At 40.9% G+C, this 17,231-nt stretch overlaps 2 protein-coding genes across 3 annotated transcripts; both read right to left on the bottom strand.

The window, feature by feature from the left end:
• Positions 1–3,217: 3,217 nt before the first annotated feature.
• Positions 3,218–10,021, bottom strand: LOC129096184 (fibrous sheath CABYR-binding protein-like). Of its 2 annotated transcripts, none has more exons than XM_054604877.1 (4): positions 9,897–10,021; positions 7,371–7,468; positions 5,724–5,796; positions 3,218–4,597 (listed from the first exon to the last, which is right to left on the bottom strand). In XM_054604877.1, exons 1-4 carry the CDS (start codon positions 9,967–9,969, stop codon positions 4,065–4,067), a joined length of 777 nt encoding a protein of 258 aa, XP_054460852.1. In that variant the 5' UTR covers positions 9,970–10,021; the 3' UTR covers positions 3,218–4,064. The 2 variants fall into 2 exon arrangements, with proteins under 2 accessions (XP_054460852.1, XP_054460851.1); XM_054604876.1 differs by having other exon boundaries at positions 3,219–4,597; positions 7,371–7,471; positions 9,897–10,020.
• A 2,683-nt stretch (positions 10,022–12,704) lies between these two features.
• Positions 12,705–16,813, bottom strand: LOC129096257 (ras-related protein Rab-33B-like). The gene is made up of 3 exons (XM_054604997.1): positions 16,315–16,813; positions 14,020–14,198; positions 12,705–13,291 (listed from the first exon to the last, which is right to left on the bottom strand). The coding sequence occupies exons 1-3, from the start codon at positions 16,531–16,533 to the stop codon at positions 12,964–12,966; spliced, it is 726 nt and encodes a 241-aa protein (XP_054460972.1). The 5' UTR covers positions 16,534–16,813; the 3' UTR covers positions 12,705–12,963.
• Between the last annotated feature and the right edge of the window lie 418 nt (positions 16,814–17,231).

Below are 17,231 nucleotides of genomic sequence, written 5' to 3' on the forward strand. Positions count from 1 at the left end.
AATTACTTTTAAATGCCTTTTTTTTAAGTTGATAATGTTTGTTTTATACTCAAACACAATAATCCACATCTGCATTAACTTCAGTTACAGTTTCTGACAGCAGGAAAAGCACAGGTGGAACAGTAATGGCTCAGATCCAGTCGTAATTCCAGGAGTAATTATTGTTATAAATTACATCTGTCAGGATGTCTGCTATTTCTAATATTTATTGTGCTGCCGTTTAGCATCTGGAATTGTCACTGTGCCCTAAAAATGATTTGTGATGTCAGACTATTTTGTCTATTGGCAAATAAAAGCTTTTCCTTACCCTTCTCTACTTACCTTATTTAGATATACAAGTATAGTATATGTGTTATCTAACAGGTGGATACAAGCTTAAACTTTGGGTGTAATTTATCTTATGCCTTGTGGTAAGTGGAGAAGGTCTTATTCTATACTATTACTTCACAATTAACAAAAAACAAAGCAATACGTCTTACTATTATGCAGCATTAAATATGAAACTAAAGTAGCCATTTGACTTGCATGTCACTTAGTGTGTTCTTACTTTGTTCTTCCACCAGGGACACTGCCTCCTTGACCTCCTGTGTTACGTCCACCACTTCCTCACTGGTCAGCAGCTCTCCCAAAGCAGCAGGTGGCGCCACCTCCTCTGCTGCCGATGGAGCAGAGTGGCAAGAGTGGCAGTGCTTGGCCTCGTTAACTGGAGCCTCTGATGTAGCTTCTGGTTCAGCAGGTGAAAGGACCTCCAGGTGTGACCCAATGGAGGCTGCTGCCAGCTGAGTTGTGTCCACAACTGCTGCAGCTTCACCGTGTGTTGTTACCAAAGCTTCAACTGCGTCCTCTGTTGACACCTCAGCTCCTGTGTCCTCCACCGACGTCTCAGCAGCAGGTGTCGTCTCATCCACTGGAGCAGCTTCAGCAGCGGTGGTGGCCTCCTCAGCTGATGTAGCCTCCTCAACAGGGGCAGCATCTTCAGGTGAGATATCTGATGAGGAGACAGCCTCCTCTGGGGCAGCTGCAGGGACCGCATCCTGATCTTCAAACTCAACCTCGCCCTCCTCCTCCTCTGTCAGGGCTGATGTTGTAGGTTCCTCAGGCAGAGATGCAGACACCTCCACCTCTTCTTTTACCAGCTCTTCAGCAGCTGGTGCTTCTGCGTCCGCCTCTGCAGACTTCAATTCCTCCTCGTTCGCTACAATTGCCTCTTCAGCTTCTTCATTAGCTGCCACCTCTGTGGTTGCTTCCAGAACTTCTGGCTCCACCACCGCCATTGTGAAGTCCAAACTTTTTCCATCATTCTCTATTTTCTGGACAGCTTTCACCAGACTTGTCTCAACAACGGAAGCTGCTGCCATCTCAACTGAAGAGCCGGCCAAGATCTTCACAGCTGTGAGCAGATCTGGCATAGTCTCTGAAGGACAGAAATAAGACAGGAAGTGGTGGCTGAGGGAGATTTTAAAAACAATGTAGACTAGTTCACACATTACAACAGCTCTTATCATTTGACTTAAATGAGCTTCATGTGCAGTAAATTTGCTTTAATATAAATGTCTTAAACTCTTTCTTAGAGGTACCATACAAACCACGGCTGTTTAAACTTTAATTAGATTGCACATTTTTCTATGCACCATGTACTATGTTTTATCTAGAAGTGACTCACAAGGACCTAGACCATGTATTTTACGTTAATAGATTTATCTTAAGACAGAAAAATGTATCTGCAATAGCTTTGATCATCAAACAAAAAAAAAAGTTAAAATTTGTTTCAGCTTTGCTGCTTTTCTGTGTTTTGAATAATTGTAAATTGAATATCCATGTTGTGGACTGTTTGGTCTAAAAAGCAATTGCCAGATTAACCATTAATGAAAATAATCATCAGTTCCCTCATCAAAACTGTGATTACACCACATGTAAACTTTGAACATAAGGCAGGTGCAGCAGTTATCCTGGTATATACACAGTAGTTTGCCGTGTTTTTTGTGTGAATTTCACTTACCTTGAGCGGTTGTCTATTATTGCATGATCTACAGTCACAACAGGTTCAGGAAATACTCTACAGGAGACTACCTGCCCAGTTCATGCTCCCTCTGCTGGTGTAAAAAAAAAATGTGAAGTATTGGAGAGAAATTCTTTGAAAGCACATTTAAATTCATTATAAAAGCCTTAAGTCATTTAGACTTAAACCATAAATGGAATTTTTTTAGAACCAAGTTCCCTACACAAGGTTTAAATAATGACATTTGTGTTGGTAAATAAACATCTCTGGATTGCCGCCAACAAAGATCCCATCTGTCAACCTGGTGAGCCATTAGGACACCCTAAAACAAGCATTGTAATCTAGGATTAGTTCTCAACGGCCTGTGACCGATTTGAACTGCACTTTGCGCAATTAAGACTCAATACAGATCTAAAGTAGGTTTTATAAATGGGGAAAAAACAAAACTGTCAAGCTGCATGCATTTGGTGTTGCATGTGGATTTTTTTTTTTTCCCCACCCCTTCTCAGCCAGACCCATCTGACAGTTTCTTACAGAGTACTGCCTGCAGCTCCTTTCTGCCCATTATGGCATATTATAATTATATATATATATATATATATATTATTATATTTTTTTTTTTTAAAACATACTATGACTATGTAGATGAATAAGCTATAGATTTACAGATGGGGTAGGTAGATTTGTCTTTATATTGTTGCACACAGATAACATTGAGACTGCATCTGAATTACTTAGATTTCAGACTTTCACTGAAAAATACTTTGAGAAATGCTTGGGATAAAAGGCTTTATCAATATCCTGAGGAAGACAGGAATTCTTTAGATAGTTGTCCTTCAGTTTCAGCCTGAAGGCACAGGAACATGAACATGGCAGAGGGATTCTTCAGGAAATGAAAGCTTTCAGGAAATTAAAGATCTCTACAGGAAATCTGTGTTTCTACACCTACAATGGTTACGATATTTACTGCATGTCACATTCTACAATCAAAGCAACAAGCACAAGCAGCCAAGAGTCGCAGAATAGATTCTACAAATTAGTTAACCAGTAATTTTACAAGCTACATAATGTTTTTGATACAAATAACTAAATCATAGTTTCAATAACACGTTCACCATGTGACCATATACATAGAATACAAATGCAATATAGAGACACTGCCTTCTCATCCAGTGATGTTTTATTCGGTTAAAACTGTATTAATCATATTGACAACTTGCTCAATGACAGAATGAGATTTTCTTAGTGTTTTGTAGAGAAACGGAAGTAGTAAGTTTAACAAAAAATTAAAAAAAAAAAACACACATCTTGTACATGGCTGGTAAATTCCAAAGTTTTTGAATGTGTGAGAAAAAAAAAAAAAAAAGAAAAAAGATATGGTCAAGACAATTAGACAAGAGCTGCAGGCAGGAAAAGAGCAAACTGGTTTTTGGTCGTACAACTTTGTGTACCATCTCTACTGTTTAAATGCTAAATCTAACCTAAGCAATGATTCATAGCATATAGCTGGAAGTAAGCATTTGCTGAGCAGAAAATGACCAAGTGCAAATGATGTTGACACAAGACAACTTGAACAACTTATCAAAACGGGCTACATTCATTCACCGTGCTGACATGTCGATAACAAAAAGACGCTGTCCTGTTTTAAGGGCACTTAGAACCACATTAGCCACCAACTAAGGTCATCCCTTTAATCACCTAGTTCAACACTCCTCTTAACTGTACAGCAGCCAAACCATAATTTGGATTTGCTCTGGTTATAAAAAAAATTCCTATAGAAACTGAATTTTCCAAACTGAATCTTAACAGACGACCTAATGCCAAATGTTGTGGTTTGGGTCGGAAGGTTGGGCTGAGGTGAGGTAAGGGAAGGGAAGGGAAGGAAGGTGCCCAAAAACTGGACTGATGAACCCCTAGCTGGTATTCATTAACAACCAGAAGTGAAATACCCACTTTAATCATAATAGGGTTTCATGAGTCCTTTTTTCCTGGGCCTAGAGAGGTGGGACACAGCACAACTAACTCCAAGCCCTACTTCCAGGGAATCTATGGCACCATCACAGCTTTATGCAGCCACCTCTGCAGCAGGGGCGGCCTCAGCCTCGGGGGCTGCAGAGCCAGTCTCTGCTTCAGCAGCGGGAGCAGGAGCGACTTCATCTACTGCTGCCGTACCAGCACTCTCTGCTGCAGGGGCCTCTGCTGGCGTTTCCTCTGTGGCAGTGACCTCCACGACGACAGGAGCAGCCTCTACCACTGCAGGTGGAGCAGCTTCTTCTGTGGCTGCTGGCTCGGCAACGACCACAGCGGCTACTTCTTCAGACACGGCCTCGACGACAGGTTCAGCAGCAACCTCGGCTACTGGTTCTGCGGGAGCAGGGACCGACTCTGCAACGACAACGGGTTCAGCAGCAACCTCGGCTACTGGTTCTGCGGGAGCAGGGACCGACTCTGCAACGACAACGGGTTCAGCAGCAACCTCGGCTACTGGTTCTGCAGGAGCAGGGACAGACTCGACGACAACCTCGGCCACGACCTCAGGGGCCGGCGCCGCCTCCTCCACTGGGGCAGGTTCAGCTGCAGGAGCTGCTACTTCTGGTGCTGCAGATTAAGAGGTTGGGAGCAGAGATTACCAAAGAGCAACATTCCTTTGATGGCTTCTCTTCATTCATTGTTATGTGCGTCAGGCTACATTAAACCATACTAATTTTAAAAACCGCTAGTGCAATGTATAATACTTTTGCTGTTAAGACATCTAAATATGCCTTATGGATAGGTGGCAAAAGATTTGGTCTTAAGGGTAAATATTCTTTTAAAAGTTTAAAAGCAGCCAAACAAACGACCCACCCTTTTGTGCAGCTCAGCTAAATTGCACAGCAATTATACTCGGTGAGGTGTACTCAGATTAAATGCGTCAGGACAACATGATCCTCAATCACAATCGATTAAATCACGTGAATAAAGAAGTTTCTGTGACTTTATTTCCAGGACATTTGTTTGATTACATAATGTGATCACTGGCCAGTTTAAAGCCTGAGCAGTTCACTCTCCAGCTCTTTAGGGAGCAGAGCTCTATCCTCCTGTCACCAAAAACAACTCTTCCAGGCTGCATGCACACAAGTGAACCAGATGCAGACGCTGCTTATCCCCATTACAGGCTAGTTAGCTGCTCTGGGCGTGGAGCCATGGTCTCACGTACTGGCTGAATAGACAAATAATTTGCAGACAGAAATCCAAACAGACAGGCAAGATAAAGCTATTGAGAGTGATCATTCTACCGTGATGGATATGTGGGTGGTGCAGCCAGATCCAGCTAGCAAATACAGCAAGTTCTTCTGTTTTCTTTGCCTTCCATTTCTCAGAACAGTCCAGCTAATGTCTGTGCTTAGTGCTAATTAGCAAATTTTAAAAACACCAACATACTAAACATTGTGGATGCTCATCAGAAAGTTGGTATTGTCATTGTGAGCATGCAGACGTTTACAATTAGCTCAAAACACTGCGATGCCCATTTACAAACTCACAAAACACACCAGCATGGCTGTGGACTATGCTGGTGTATACTAATGTATAATTCTATAAATGCTGTGTGTAATTAATGCATTTGCTGTAGACGTGAATGTAGACTAATGTAATTTATAAGAAATGTGTCTTTTCGCCCCTCTGTAGTATTATTTAACCTCAGGAGTTCGAGTGCGTGTTTTGTGAGTGCGTGTCAGCAGCTGACCCTTTTCTGTGGAGGCCATGTTGGCGATTTTGTCCGCAGAGGGCTCACTATCACCGCTGACTGACTTGTAGGCCTGAGAGAAAGAGCAGATACACATTTAGTACATTCAAGCATACATTAAATGATAACAGTACAAAAATGGTTACAGTATTACAAGATGCCAGCTTACATTTTAACAAACAGCTGATATACACAAGAGCCTCACAGCTATTGTGTAGACTTGATTCTGTTTACTGTATTTAGAAAGCACAAAGAGCCTTCTATGTCCATTCAGTGTCTGGACTGAGGTGATGTCTGCTACACACACAGTCTAGTCTGTACAGCTGCCAATACAGCATTGTATGTCTATTCACATAAATTTCACATTTTGAGTAAATCTATTTATTTCCTTAAGATTACATTCTCACTTTTTGATGCATTTACTGTAGAATAGAGAGGACAAGGTGGTTTCTCTTTTAAAGAGCCAAAGTAGTATTCTGCCACAAAATCTTTAAGTTACTCATTGGTCTGTGGACTGCCATTTTGAAGCCTCTAGTCCAGACCTGGGCATTGTACGGCCCGCGGGATGATTATGACCGGCCCGCGAAAGATTACATGATAATTAGAAAATAAAACATATTTTCTAATTATCTTATGGGTGGACTAAAACCGCATTGCTTTTATTTTGAAGCCCATTTATTCTCACAGTGCACGCAATCGTGCACGTGAAATGCGTGTGATTGACAACCTGTCTTCCTTCCTTGTCACCCCTGAAAAATGCGAAAATGTCGGCTCATGCCAAAAAGAGGAAAGTGGATGCCGAAAGCAGAACTTTCAAACAAATGTGGACTACTAATTTTTTCTTTACTGAAGTCAAGGGTAAACCTGTGTGTTTGGTTTGTGGGGAGCATGTCGCCGTGTTTAAAGAGGACAGTTTGAAACGGCATTACGAGACGAAACATGCCGAGAAATACAAAAACTTGACTGATGCCGAACGAGCGGACATCAACGGATTTACTAGCAAAGCATAACAAGTGAAATGGGACACTTGATCCTTTTCTTTTTTTTGCACAGTTCTGAAAACATTAAATGTTTAATATCTTTTTCTTTTTTTTTTTTTAGGAAAACATGTTTAAAGTGTAAAAAAAGGCTACAAAACTGGGACACTTTTCTTTACACAGTAAAAAAACAAGATGGTGACAGTCAAAGTGCTGGACTTGTTGATCTTGTTTTTTGCAAACAGAAGTGACACGAGGGGGTGACGCGACATATAACCAAACACTACATGGAACATTTCAGTCGCCTGAAAATATCCAATACACTCTGAAAAAACTAAAGTTGTAAGATGATTACCGTTTATTTTACTATAAATGGGACCATCATTTACTAAAAGAACATCATTTGGTTTTATAGGAGACTTGAAACAAACTCATGTTCACAATGTTTACAGAGGGAATGAATCAAGTGAGAAGTAGAGTCCTTTTCTCATAGACTACATTGCACTTCATTTTTTGCAACCAGAGGAGTTGCCCCCTGATGGCCATTAGCAAGAATGCCAGTTTAAGGAACTTCCGCATTAGCTTCCCTTTTCAGACCTGGAGGTTGCCACCTTGTCATAATGCAGACTTGCAAGTCAGATGAGCCTGTACTGGAGCAACAGATACTCACGTAGACGACTGCAGCAGTGAGGCCTCCTCCACACAAAACAAAGTACGCCATGTTGGAGGAGCTACCAGGGATCCCGAACGCCATGTGTCGCACTGGAGCTGCTGAGAAACACAGAGGGGCAGAACAACAAGGTTATGTGGGAAACCGGATTGGAAGCTGAATCTCAGCAAAGAAGTCTAGAGATAATTAAATGTATATAATTAAGATCAACTGCAATTCAGGACTTTAGTCTTGTGGACCTTCAGTCAACCACTGATAAAACATAAAGCATTTGTGTCAATAGAGCCAAAATAAGCATTTTATGAAAATCAAAAAGAAAGTACTACACATGATCATTTGTGGGAATTGTATTCAAGAATTCCCATCAGAATTTAGACTCAGCACAAAGACCAATGCATTCTGGTGTCAACATGTCTTTATCCCTTAATCCAGTTACACAAGAAAGCCCTGGTCAGCTATAGCAAAGTAGATGGAAAGATTTAACAGTGCCAAATTGTTGCTTAAATTAAAGCAAACACTGAAACACTTCATGCATCACGATTTTAGATTTGCCTCTAGAAACAACTAATATCTAGTGGGCTAAATATATATCATAATTAGTCTCTCAACACATCTGTCAAATGCTTCCTAATGAGTTTGTGGTTGTGACCGTGGCAGCGTGCAAAAAGATTTGCTGGTGTTTAAAGGATTGCCAGTGGTTCATGCAGAGGAGGTCATAAATAAAACCAGCCTGCATCCCAAACACGCAGGCTGGTAGCTGGAGCCAGCAGGCAGTTAGCTTAGCATAAAGACTGGAAACTAGGCAGGCAACTAGCTGGCCTAACAAAAATTCACCTACTAGCACCAAAGATCACTGATTAGCTTGTTTTAGCTGGTTCGTTTAATCTGTGCAAACACTGTTACACTTATAACTGATGTACTGATTAAACAATTAAGATATACATTACAGTCATTTAGCAGACGCTTTTAGCCAAAGCAACTTACAATCAGTAGTATATTACATATCATTCACACTGATGACAGGCTACCATGCAAGGTGCCACCATCAGACTCTAACTAACATTCATGCAACATCCAGTCCACACCGATGGCAAGCCTTCGGGAGCAACTTGGGGTTAAGTGTCTTGCCCAAGGACACATCGACTGCCGAAGCCGGGTATCGAACCACCAACCCTCTGATTGGAGAACTACCTTGCTCTCCACTACGCCCATATACACATGTTAGTGAGAGTTACAGGTGTTCTTGGGTAGATTTTAATTAATAAAACAATAAATAAACTTTAAAAAGAGCAAGACACTGTCCTGCTGTGGATGCGGAGCCACTGTAGCAGTAAGTCCTCCTCATTCCTCCTTTAATACCCATGACACAGCATTGCCATGCAGGCACAAGGCCATGTACAGGTTATTTATACAGGTAATCAGTTAATCCCTGCAGTCAGGCTTCAAGCCTGTAAAAATGGACACGCATGTCAGGCAATAACAGACAAAATGGCTGCTATGACAACACATGTGTGTTGGTATGTGCTGACATGTGCTCAGTACATATGTAGGCCTGCAGAACAACCAGGTCAGGACTGGTGCATCCCAGTCACAAGAGCCCTTATATCAGAATATAGATAAAGCCCCATCAAGACAAATGCTTGCAGGTATAGTTAAGTTTGTTCGCTTTAGACAGAGCTTCACCAGAGGTAGTTTTTTGCAAAACATTACACAAAACCAGAAGTTTGACCCCAGGCTTAATTCCACAGGCTCAGATTACAAAGTCAAGAGTTGGTGGGGGAAGGTCATGAAAAAAAAAAAAAAGTTTCAAGATACATCAGCAAAATATATTTATGCTTTCCCCCCCCAGTGTAACAGACACAAATAGTAATGTACTGTAAAATTGAGAGATTATGTAAATGCATGTTTTCATATAGGCTTCTCAGCAGTGCAGACCCTTATGATGGAGAGAACATGGAGAGCAGCTATGTTTTGCATAAGAAGTCCTACTAGGACAACGTGTAACCATGACATAACAAAGAACCGATTCTTAATCGTTTTTTCATACCAAACACTGCAAATGCTCCAAAAATTGAATACTTGCATTAAAATGTGTTCACTTTATGCAACTTGTAAAACAGTTAAATAAAAGAAAGAGCTGGGAGCGTGATGCGCTCTTTCATAATGTGCAAGAACGGTGTGTTCCCAAAGTAGGACACCTCCTTCCGACTGCTGCTCTGCACAATGGAAACCCTGCGAGAGTGGATGCTTTTAGGACACTTTCACACACTATTCCCCCCAAAAGTGCAAACATTTAAAGTAATTTTCCGTGCAAAAAAATAAAATATATATATTTTTTAAAAAAAGACACTTTAAAAATGTGCACGGGTTACCACGCTTTAGACAGGCAAGGCATTGAGAAAACGTTTCAATTATTCAGTTAAATGTCTAAACGAACAGCTACAATATGTTCTCTTCTTTCATCAATCTGACGACAAATCACGTAAACGCCACTTAGAATAACTGAGAACACTTTAGTCTACTCACCATTCATGGATGTGGGCTGGAAAGCCCTCCGTGCCAGCGGCCCGACTCTCTGCAATGCTCGTCTGCAGAACATGTTTGCTCGGTTGTCAGCAGGTGAGTGAATGCGTGTCCGCGGCGCTCCCGCAGCCTTTAAAGATGACTGAGGAGGCGCGCCCAGCTGCCGTCCAATGCTGATTGCAGAGAGAACAATCCGTACAACCCCTTTCAAGAAAGATTAGTGCGCCGGCGCGCCCCCTGCTGGCGAGCTGGAAGAACAAGGGTCGCGTTTTGATGTGGTGGGTTTAAGCAGTCAACGTTGTAATGATATAGATGTATAGTAACGTTATGAATAAAACATCAAGTTCTAGAGCAGATTCTGCCGTTTTATAACATGTGGCATGCTGCATACTGAGATGACATCATGTTGACTGTGCTGTGGAGGATCAGACGTCCCACATGCTGGTCTCAAGTGGATTACAGTCCCATGTGGTTTTATGGAAAGAGCCAGTGAACTGCGGTTGCATAAGACACACTGTCCCAAAGCTATTGTGGGCCTGCACCGTGCATGGCTCTGATTGGCAGAGACAAAATAATACAATAAGTAAGTAGATAAGTAATATAAATGTACGTGTTGTGTTCTCTTATACGAACATTAAATATGTTTACACCCCATCAACCTGTCAGCACCAGATGTTTGAAGAAAGTAAACGTGTCATGGTTTTAGTTCACTTATAATATTTAAATGTATATTAATACACATATTTAAAAGACCTAAAGGAGCCATGTGTAAGGTATAGTAGCAGCCTGAGATGAGGTTTCAGATTGCAACCAACTTAATACCTCACCCCCAACCTACAGTGACCTCCAGGTCACATAAAAACATGCAAGTATGGCTGTTCCGGGCTAGAAACATGACGGTGCAACCCAGTGGACTCTGTGAGGAGGACCTGCTCCATATGGAGATGTGAGGGGCTGAGGTATCGAAAACAAAATTATTCTTAGTTTCAGGTGAATATGCACAAATGAAAACATAGTTATAGAAAGTTAGATATAGAAATCTAGTAGCACAAGTAAAAATAAGTCTTAAACCAGACATGATCCATAAAGTTAAGGGACCCACAAAAGAATGGTCAAAATTGAAGATATCCTGACTTTTAGGACCTAGTTTTGATGTAGCACCAAAAACACTGGACCCCACATTTCCCATAATGCAACCAGCCTAGTAAACTCCCATGTCTCTCAAATTCCACTACCCAGTATGTTACTCTGCAAAAGGCTTTCTGTTCAAAGTTTATATCCTTCAACCAGACATCACTCTGATATCTTCAGGGATTACTTTTTCTCTTAAAGCTCCTCCAGAGGTACACATCTGTAGCAGTACAGTATTGTGTGAAATTAGTATAATGCCCATTTATGTTGTCTTGCTCTAAAGTGTTGTACTAAGCTACAGTGGAAATCACATCTGTTAGAGCAGGGGTGTCATTCATTTCAAATCTTCAATAAAATGCACTGCTATTCCTATTTGTCCAGTAGGGGTCAAGCTGTCCTAATAAGAGCAGCAGGTCCTATGATGGATACACTATTATAGATCCACCGTGCTTACATACAGGCTATGTGACACCTCTGTCAAGCGTGAGATGCTGTTAATGCAAAATGTCTGTCGCAAAGTCGACACAGATTACAGAGTTTTTCCAAGAAAAATTAACCAGTTCCTATTTCTTCACAGAGGTAAATAGGAAGTCAGTGTGCTTTGTGTGTCACAGCTCCTTTCAGTGCTCAAGGAGTGTAATATTTGTCGCCACTATCAGACTCATCATGGAGAAAGAAACAAGAACTTGTGTGGACAACTGAGAACAGAGAAGATAAATGAATTGTTAGCAGGTTTGAGGAAACAGCAGTCTGTTTTTAGTCATGAAATAGATTGGGAACATTTTCAGAATTTATTTATACTGATTTACACAAATTGACACTAACATATAGGGAAAGATTTGGAGGTGTTGTTATCTATAGGTGTACATGTAAAGGTTTTACTGGTCCAGCCCACTTGAGTTTGAATTTGGCTTTATGTGGCCTTTTAATTAAAATGAGTTTGACATCCCTGTGTTAGAGCGACAATGTTGTCAGATGTCCTGACATAAGCTTTAGATACTATCTGTTCTCCATGCACCTTAGAAGTAAGAGAAGTTGTGCTGGAAATCCCTACTTTGCTTCTACAAAAACAAGCTTCACACATCATGTAGTTGTTCACAACAAAATAGAGAATTTCTTTTACTACACGATTGTTTTTTTCTTTACTTTCTCATCTTATTCCATGGCTACATTGCATGTAATTAAAATTTTGCATGTTAAAGCAAATACAAAGGATACTCTCTTCCAGTCATCTTCTTTCTTGAGTCTAGAGTAAAACATCTACCAGTTGGCTGTTGAATGTTGCACACACACACACACACACACACACACACACACACACACACACACACACACACGCACACGCACACGCACAGACTCAGCTGCCTGTACCTCTGGTATATTGCAGGATCTACAGTTGTGTTGACCATCGAGCAGAAGAGGTTGGCCCTAATCATGTGATGACCTCTGAATCATCAATTGGACACAAAATCACAACAGATGTGATACACAACGCCCACACTCTTCATGCACAAGACTGGTGCATGACTGCTGTGATTTTGTCCTTCTAGACACAGTCCTGTGGTGGGAAACCCTTAACAACCAGGATTAGATTAACACCACTGTAGTAAATTTACTTGATACAGATCATCCACCAAATAATGTTTACATTACACATTACATTCACAGTCTTTTATTTTGCAGTGTAAACAAAAATATCACAAATATACATACAATTTCCAAGAAGGACGTCTCACATATTAAAGAGTATAAATATTAAAGTTCAGTGTGGGAGTAATTTTAGATGTAATAAAAGATTGTATAAATGTATGTGGTCAAAAATTAACATATGCACAGCAGGGTCATTCTCTTATTGACACAAACGCGCACACACAATCATGCACAAGAGCTAAAAACGTCACATTCTTCCATCTGAAAGGGCCAACGTTCCCTCTGTCTCTCAGCAGCAGGTCCACAGCTCTTTCTCTGGTCTTTTCTTGTTCAGGACTTTAAATGATCCGTACGACGAGGCGTTTGCTGCTGCAGGTTTCTTCTGTCTCTTCAGTTTGGCACCAACAGCAACAACAATGTCCTCCACCTTATCCTGATGATACAGCAGCTCCCCATCACCACGTTGAGCGTTCCCGCATTTGTTTGGCGGGTTCTTGGCGGAGGTCTCAAAACACATCATGCCGTGGGCTTTGGCAAAGCTCATCGCCTGCTCCTGGCTCACCTGGCAGTCAGTCCTGCTGGGGTCACGGAGGTCACTCTTATTACCCACCAGGAACCTGCGAGGAGAATGGGCAGCGGAAAAAGGGACAAATGAAGGATGATGATTTTATGAGTTGTGCTAAAACAGTAATATGGTCGTAGGATGTTGACTTAACTAGAAAGATTTTAGTGGAAAACTGTTTTTCATGCACTGATCAATTTTTTGATTTTGCATGTCCGCTAGTCTTTACAGTGGAAAGAAAACATCCAAAATTCACATTTATGTATTCATTTGACTTCTTTATCTATTTGTGTAATAGATGTCTCCTAAATTCAGTAAAGGTTAGTATAAGATAATGTGTCATTTGCATATTTAAAGAAAATTTAAGAAACATAGATAAATTGTCTTAATGTAAGAAATAGACTCAGGATGTTTCATGGTGAACTCTATTAGTTGATTTCAACTGTAGTGCCTTGAAAAATGTATGTAAATTTACTGTACATATTTTTAAAGCCATTTTCTCAAATCAACTGAGCCAGAAATCTCCACTTCAGTAGCACTAACATACATCATGTGTAAAAAACTATGTATTTTGTCTTTTTTCAGTTTTTATTTATTTTCTTAAAATCTATGCAAAATAGCAGATATCAAATAACATAATGCATAACTTGCATATTTAAACATACATTTTCAGAAAACATCTAATACAAAATGAATTGTCTTAATGCAAGTAATCAACTGGTACTTTCATCACCGTATACTCCTGGGGACAGACTATCCTTTTAGTGAGCATCAGCACATTACCTGGGGATTTCCTGCCCGACAGAGTTCTGCCTGCACTCTTCTATCCAGGCTGTCATGCTGCTGAAGCTGGCGGGGCAGGTGACATCATAAACGAAGAGCACGGCGTGGACATTGCGATAGTAGTGCTGCACCATGGACTTACGGAAACGCTCCTGTCCCGCTGTGTCCCACAGCTGGAGCTGGTGGTGGTGACGAGACGGCAGAGACAAAGAAAACGTGACAAAGAGGAAATTAAAAAGAGGGAAGGCACGGAGAGGAAAATAAATCATGTGTTGAAATATCCAAAGGTTGCCACACACCCACCCACACACACACACCCACACATCAACATACACAGACACATGCAGTGAATCACCACTGAGGGGGAACAAAGAAAAGGGGAAAAAAAGGTTGTTGTGATCATCAAAAGTCAGATCCCTCTCTCTTTGAATAAAATACATAAAGTTTTAAATGTTGAATTTACATGTATTTTATGATGATCTACATATTAGATTCCTAGGTCTATGAAAGGACTGTATATAGTCCTTTAAACAAAAATCTTCTGATGCTGAGTCATTCATCAGCACTTGAAAGAGCGAAGACAGTTTGGATTATTTTATGAGGACTTGTGACCTGATTTAGACTTGCCCTCTGGGACTTGAGTTGTAACGTGATAGACTTGAGATTGACATTGGTTTGATTGATTTGGGACTGGCTGCGGAAGTCTTATAAACAGCTCTGATAAAAAAAAAACTGTGTTACTTTGCATATAAAAACAAAACCTAGATCGACATCCACTTACGTTTTAGGAACCCTTTTAAAAGGTGCCGTATGTAAGATCTGAGTTTAACACATTTAAAAAATGAACAAACATCAACAGAATGTGTAGAAGTTAGAGGGTTACTTGTGTCAACGACATCTCTTTTGATAGTTTGTTTATTGGATTTAATCCAAAGTGGGAGAAAACCAGAAAATGACAACTCATATTCAGTCAGGGCAAACGTAAATTAAAGGCCAATGCAACATGTGGAGATAATAAGGGTTTTGTTTTGAAAGGCTTTCAGAGTTTCAGCACTCTTCCCCTGCTATAAGTGAGTAGTTGGCTTTTTTATGTAACTGATGACTGTTAATTTAGATAGTAGAGGTGAAGTGCTGACCCCTATTTGTTTGGAGCATGCGGCCAGATCTTACACATTGCACCATTAACTACACGTTTACTCTGAAAAAACGACCCATAAATTTGTCAGATTCCACTGTCTATTTGTTGCCCTAGGAAAAAAGCTTGAAACCTCCTCTACCCTCGAAACAAATCCTCAGTGACCACTGCCAGACACTTCCTCTGTCATGTGGTTGTTTCAATACACTCAGGAAACAGCACAAACAAACCCACCCCCACAGATTTAATATAGAATCACCAAATAAACATTAAAGTCCCTTATATTTCTTCCCAACATGGGGTCAAAAATTAAATCAGCTTAAAAAACAAAACAAAAAGTCAGAGCTGAATGAGATGGTTTTCTGAGCCTGTTGATTAAAAAGTGACTATGCCACTAGAGTCAAGCATGCAATCTTCACAGAGACTTACAGGCTGCATTAGTTCTGCAAACAAGCAGCCCTGCTGATTTCCTTCCATCTTGACATTCAGTCTAGGACAAATAACTCAGCAGAGCCACACTTCAGTGAGGGACATTACTAAAGGGCCATAAAAGCGCAGTTTAAAACATGATGAGGGCTAGTGTGTCCTCTTTACACATGGGCAGGGGCGCCGCTAGGGATTTTGGGCCCCATGAAAAGAATCTTTACAGGGCCCCCAACACAGCGGCAAAATTTTTTGATGCTATTTTACATACAATTATGCATTTTAATGGTATTTTTGACTATCATTACCATATTTGTGAAAGAAGAACATGTAAAACATGTGTGATTATATGTTAGTTAATAACTTAGTGTCATTATTTTTTCTGTATTATAATTTCATCATCATTAGGGGCCTCTCTGGGCCCCCCTCCATCATGGGCTCCTAGAATCCGTCTCCTTTACCCCCCCTTTTCGGCGCCCCTGCACATGGGGGCCTGGAGTTTTTGTATTGTTTGTCCAGGCTGATTAGTCCGTTGAGTTGGGCTCACGAAGAGCAATGGATTCATTGTGAAAATGACAAGTGATTAACATTGAACCTAAAAAGAACCAACAAGAGATGAATGAATTCATCAACCAGTGCATTTCAGACCGCCGCTGTGCGTAAAATAGTAGTCTGTTTATGTGTCCACCGTTCATTCTTCTTTGTTTTAATTAAAGCATACACGATTCACCAGTTACCTTAATTTTCTCTCCATTGATATCCAGCTGCCTTTCGCGGAAGTCCACCCCGATGGTGGCCTCCACTCTGCTGGGGAACTCTCCGGCGCAGAGTCGGTGTGTGAGGCAGGTCTTCCCCACCGCGGAGTCTCCGATCACCAGCACCTTAAAGGTCCGACAGCGACTCAGCAGGGAGGACACGCTGCCCAAAGAGTTGGAAAACTCCAGAGATGACTCCATGTGGCCGTCGTTCAAAGCAAATTCAGGTGAAAATCAATGCGCATATAACGCGCTCCGCTTCAAACGTTATCTCCAGGAGAGGTTTTCTAATAAAGATAAAGATCTGAACAAAGTCTAGTAAGACTTGTGGGAAGAAAAGAAACTCCCTTTAGGTGTTTTTTAAGAGTAACTTTTCCACCTTAACGCTCCTTGAAAACTCCTCACGGCTCGGATCAGTGAATGCAGGAGGATTCACCGAGGGAGTCACCGGCGTCTCATTTGACAGCATGGGGATGATTGGTGTCTGAGGGTGGAGGGTTGGTCAAATGACGAGCTGCAGTCCGTTTATAGGCTGATACATATGGATTCCTCCGAAGAAATGTCAAACACGTCTGTTTTTGTTACCCTCTACCTTTTCATTTGTCAAACTAAAATATGTTATTAATGTTGGACCTGCCTGCCAGCAGCAGAGCCAAGATAACAGATAACCTTCCTAGAATATTATTCTAGCTGTTAGTTGATGGACACTTTTATCATTGTGAAACATAGATTTCACATCTCGAATTAAAGGTAGTATGTGTTCATCAACTCCAAACAGCCTATCATTGCATCACAAATACTTTGTTACATCAAAGAGTAGAGATGTTTCCTTTCAAGTAATGCGGGTTTTTCCCTGCATAGTAATTCTCAAAGAAGTTAAGAATTATTGAAATATTAAT

This window comes from Anoplopoma fimbria, chromosome 9 (genome assembly GCF_027596085.1).
Source record: "Anoplopoma fimbria isolate UVic2021 breed Golden Eagle Sablefish chromosome 9, Afim_UVic_2022, whole genome shotgun sequence".
Taxonomy (NCBI): domain Eukaryota; kingdom Metazoa; phylum Chordata; class Actinopteri; order Perciformes; family Anoplopomatidae; genus Anoplopoma; species Anoplopoma fimbria.

What these genes read in the sequence shown, in the direction of transcription:
- LOC129096257 (XM_054604997.1), bottom strand. Translation starts at nt 16,533, where the DNA reads ATGGAGTCATCTCTGGAGTTTTCCAACTCTTTGGGCAGCGTGTCCTCC. An exon ending in TCAATGGAGAGAAAATTAAG is followed by an intron (nt 14,199 to 16,314) that starts GTAACTGGTGAA and finishes CACCACCACCAG; the next exon opens with CTCCAGCTGTGGGACACAGC. An exon ending in GTCGGGCAGGAAATCCCCAG is followed by an intron (nt 13,292 to 14,019) that starts GTAATGTGCTGA and finishes TTCTCCTCGCAG; the next exon opens with GTTCCTGGTGGGTAATAAGA.
- LOC129096184 (XM_054604876.1), bottom strand. Translation starts at nt 9,969, where the DNA reads ATGTTCTGCAGACGAGCATTGCAGAGAGTCGGGCCGCTGGCACGGAGG. An exon ending in CCAGCCCACATCCATGAATG is followed by an intron (nt 7,472 to 9,896) that starts GTGAGTAGACTA and finishes TGTGTTTCTCAG; the next exon opens with CAGCTCCAGTGCGACACATG. An exon ending in CATGGCCTCCACAGAAAAGG is followed by an intron (nt 4,598 to 5,723) that starts GTCAGCTGCTGA and finishes CTTAATCTGCAG; the next exon opens with CACCAGAAGTAGCAGCTCCT.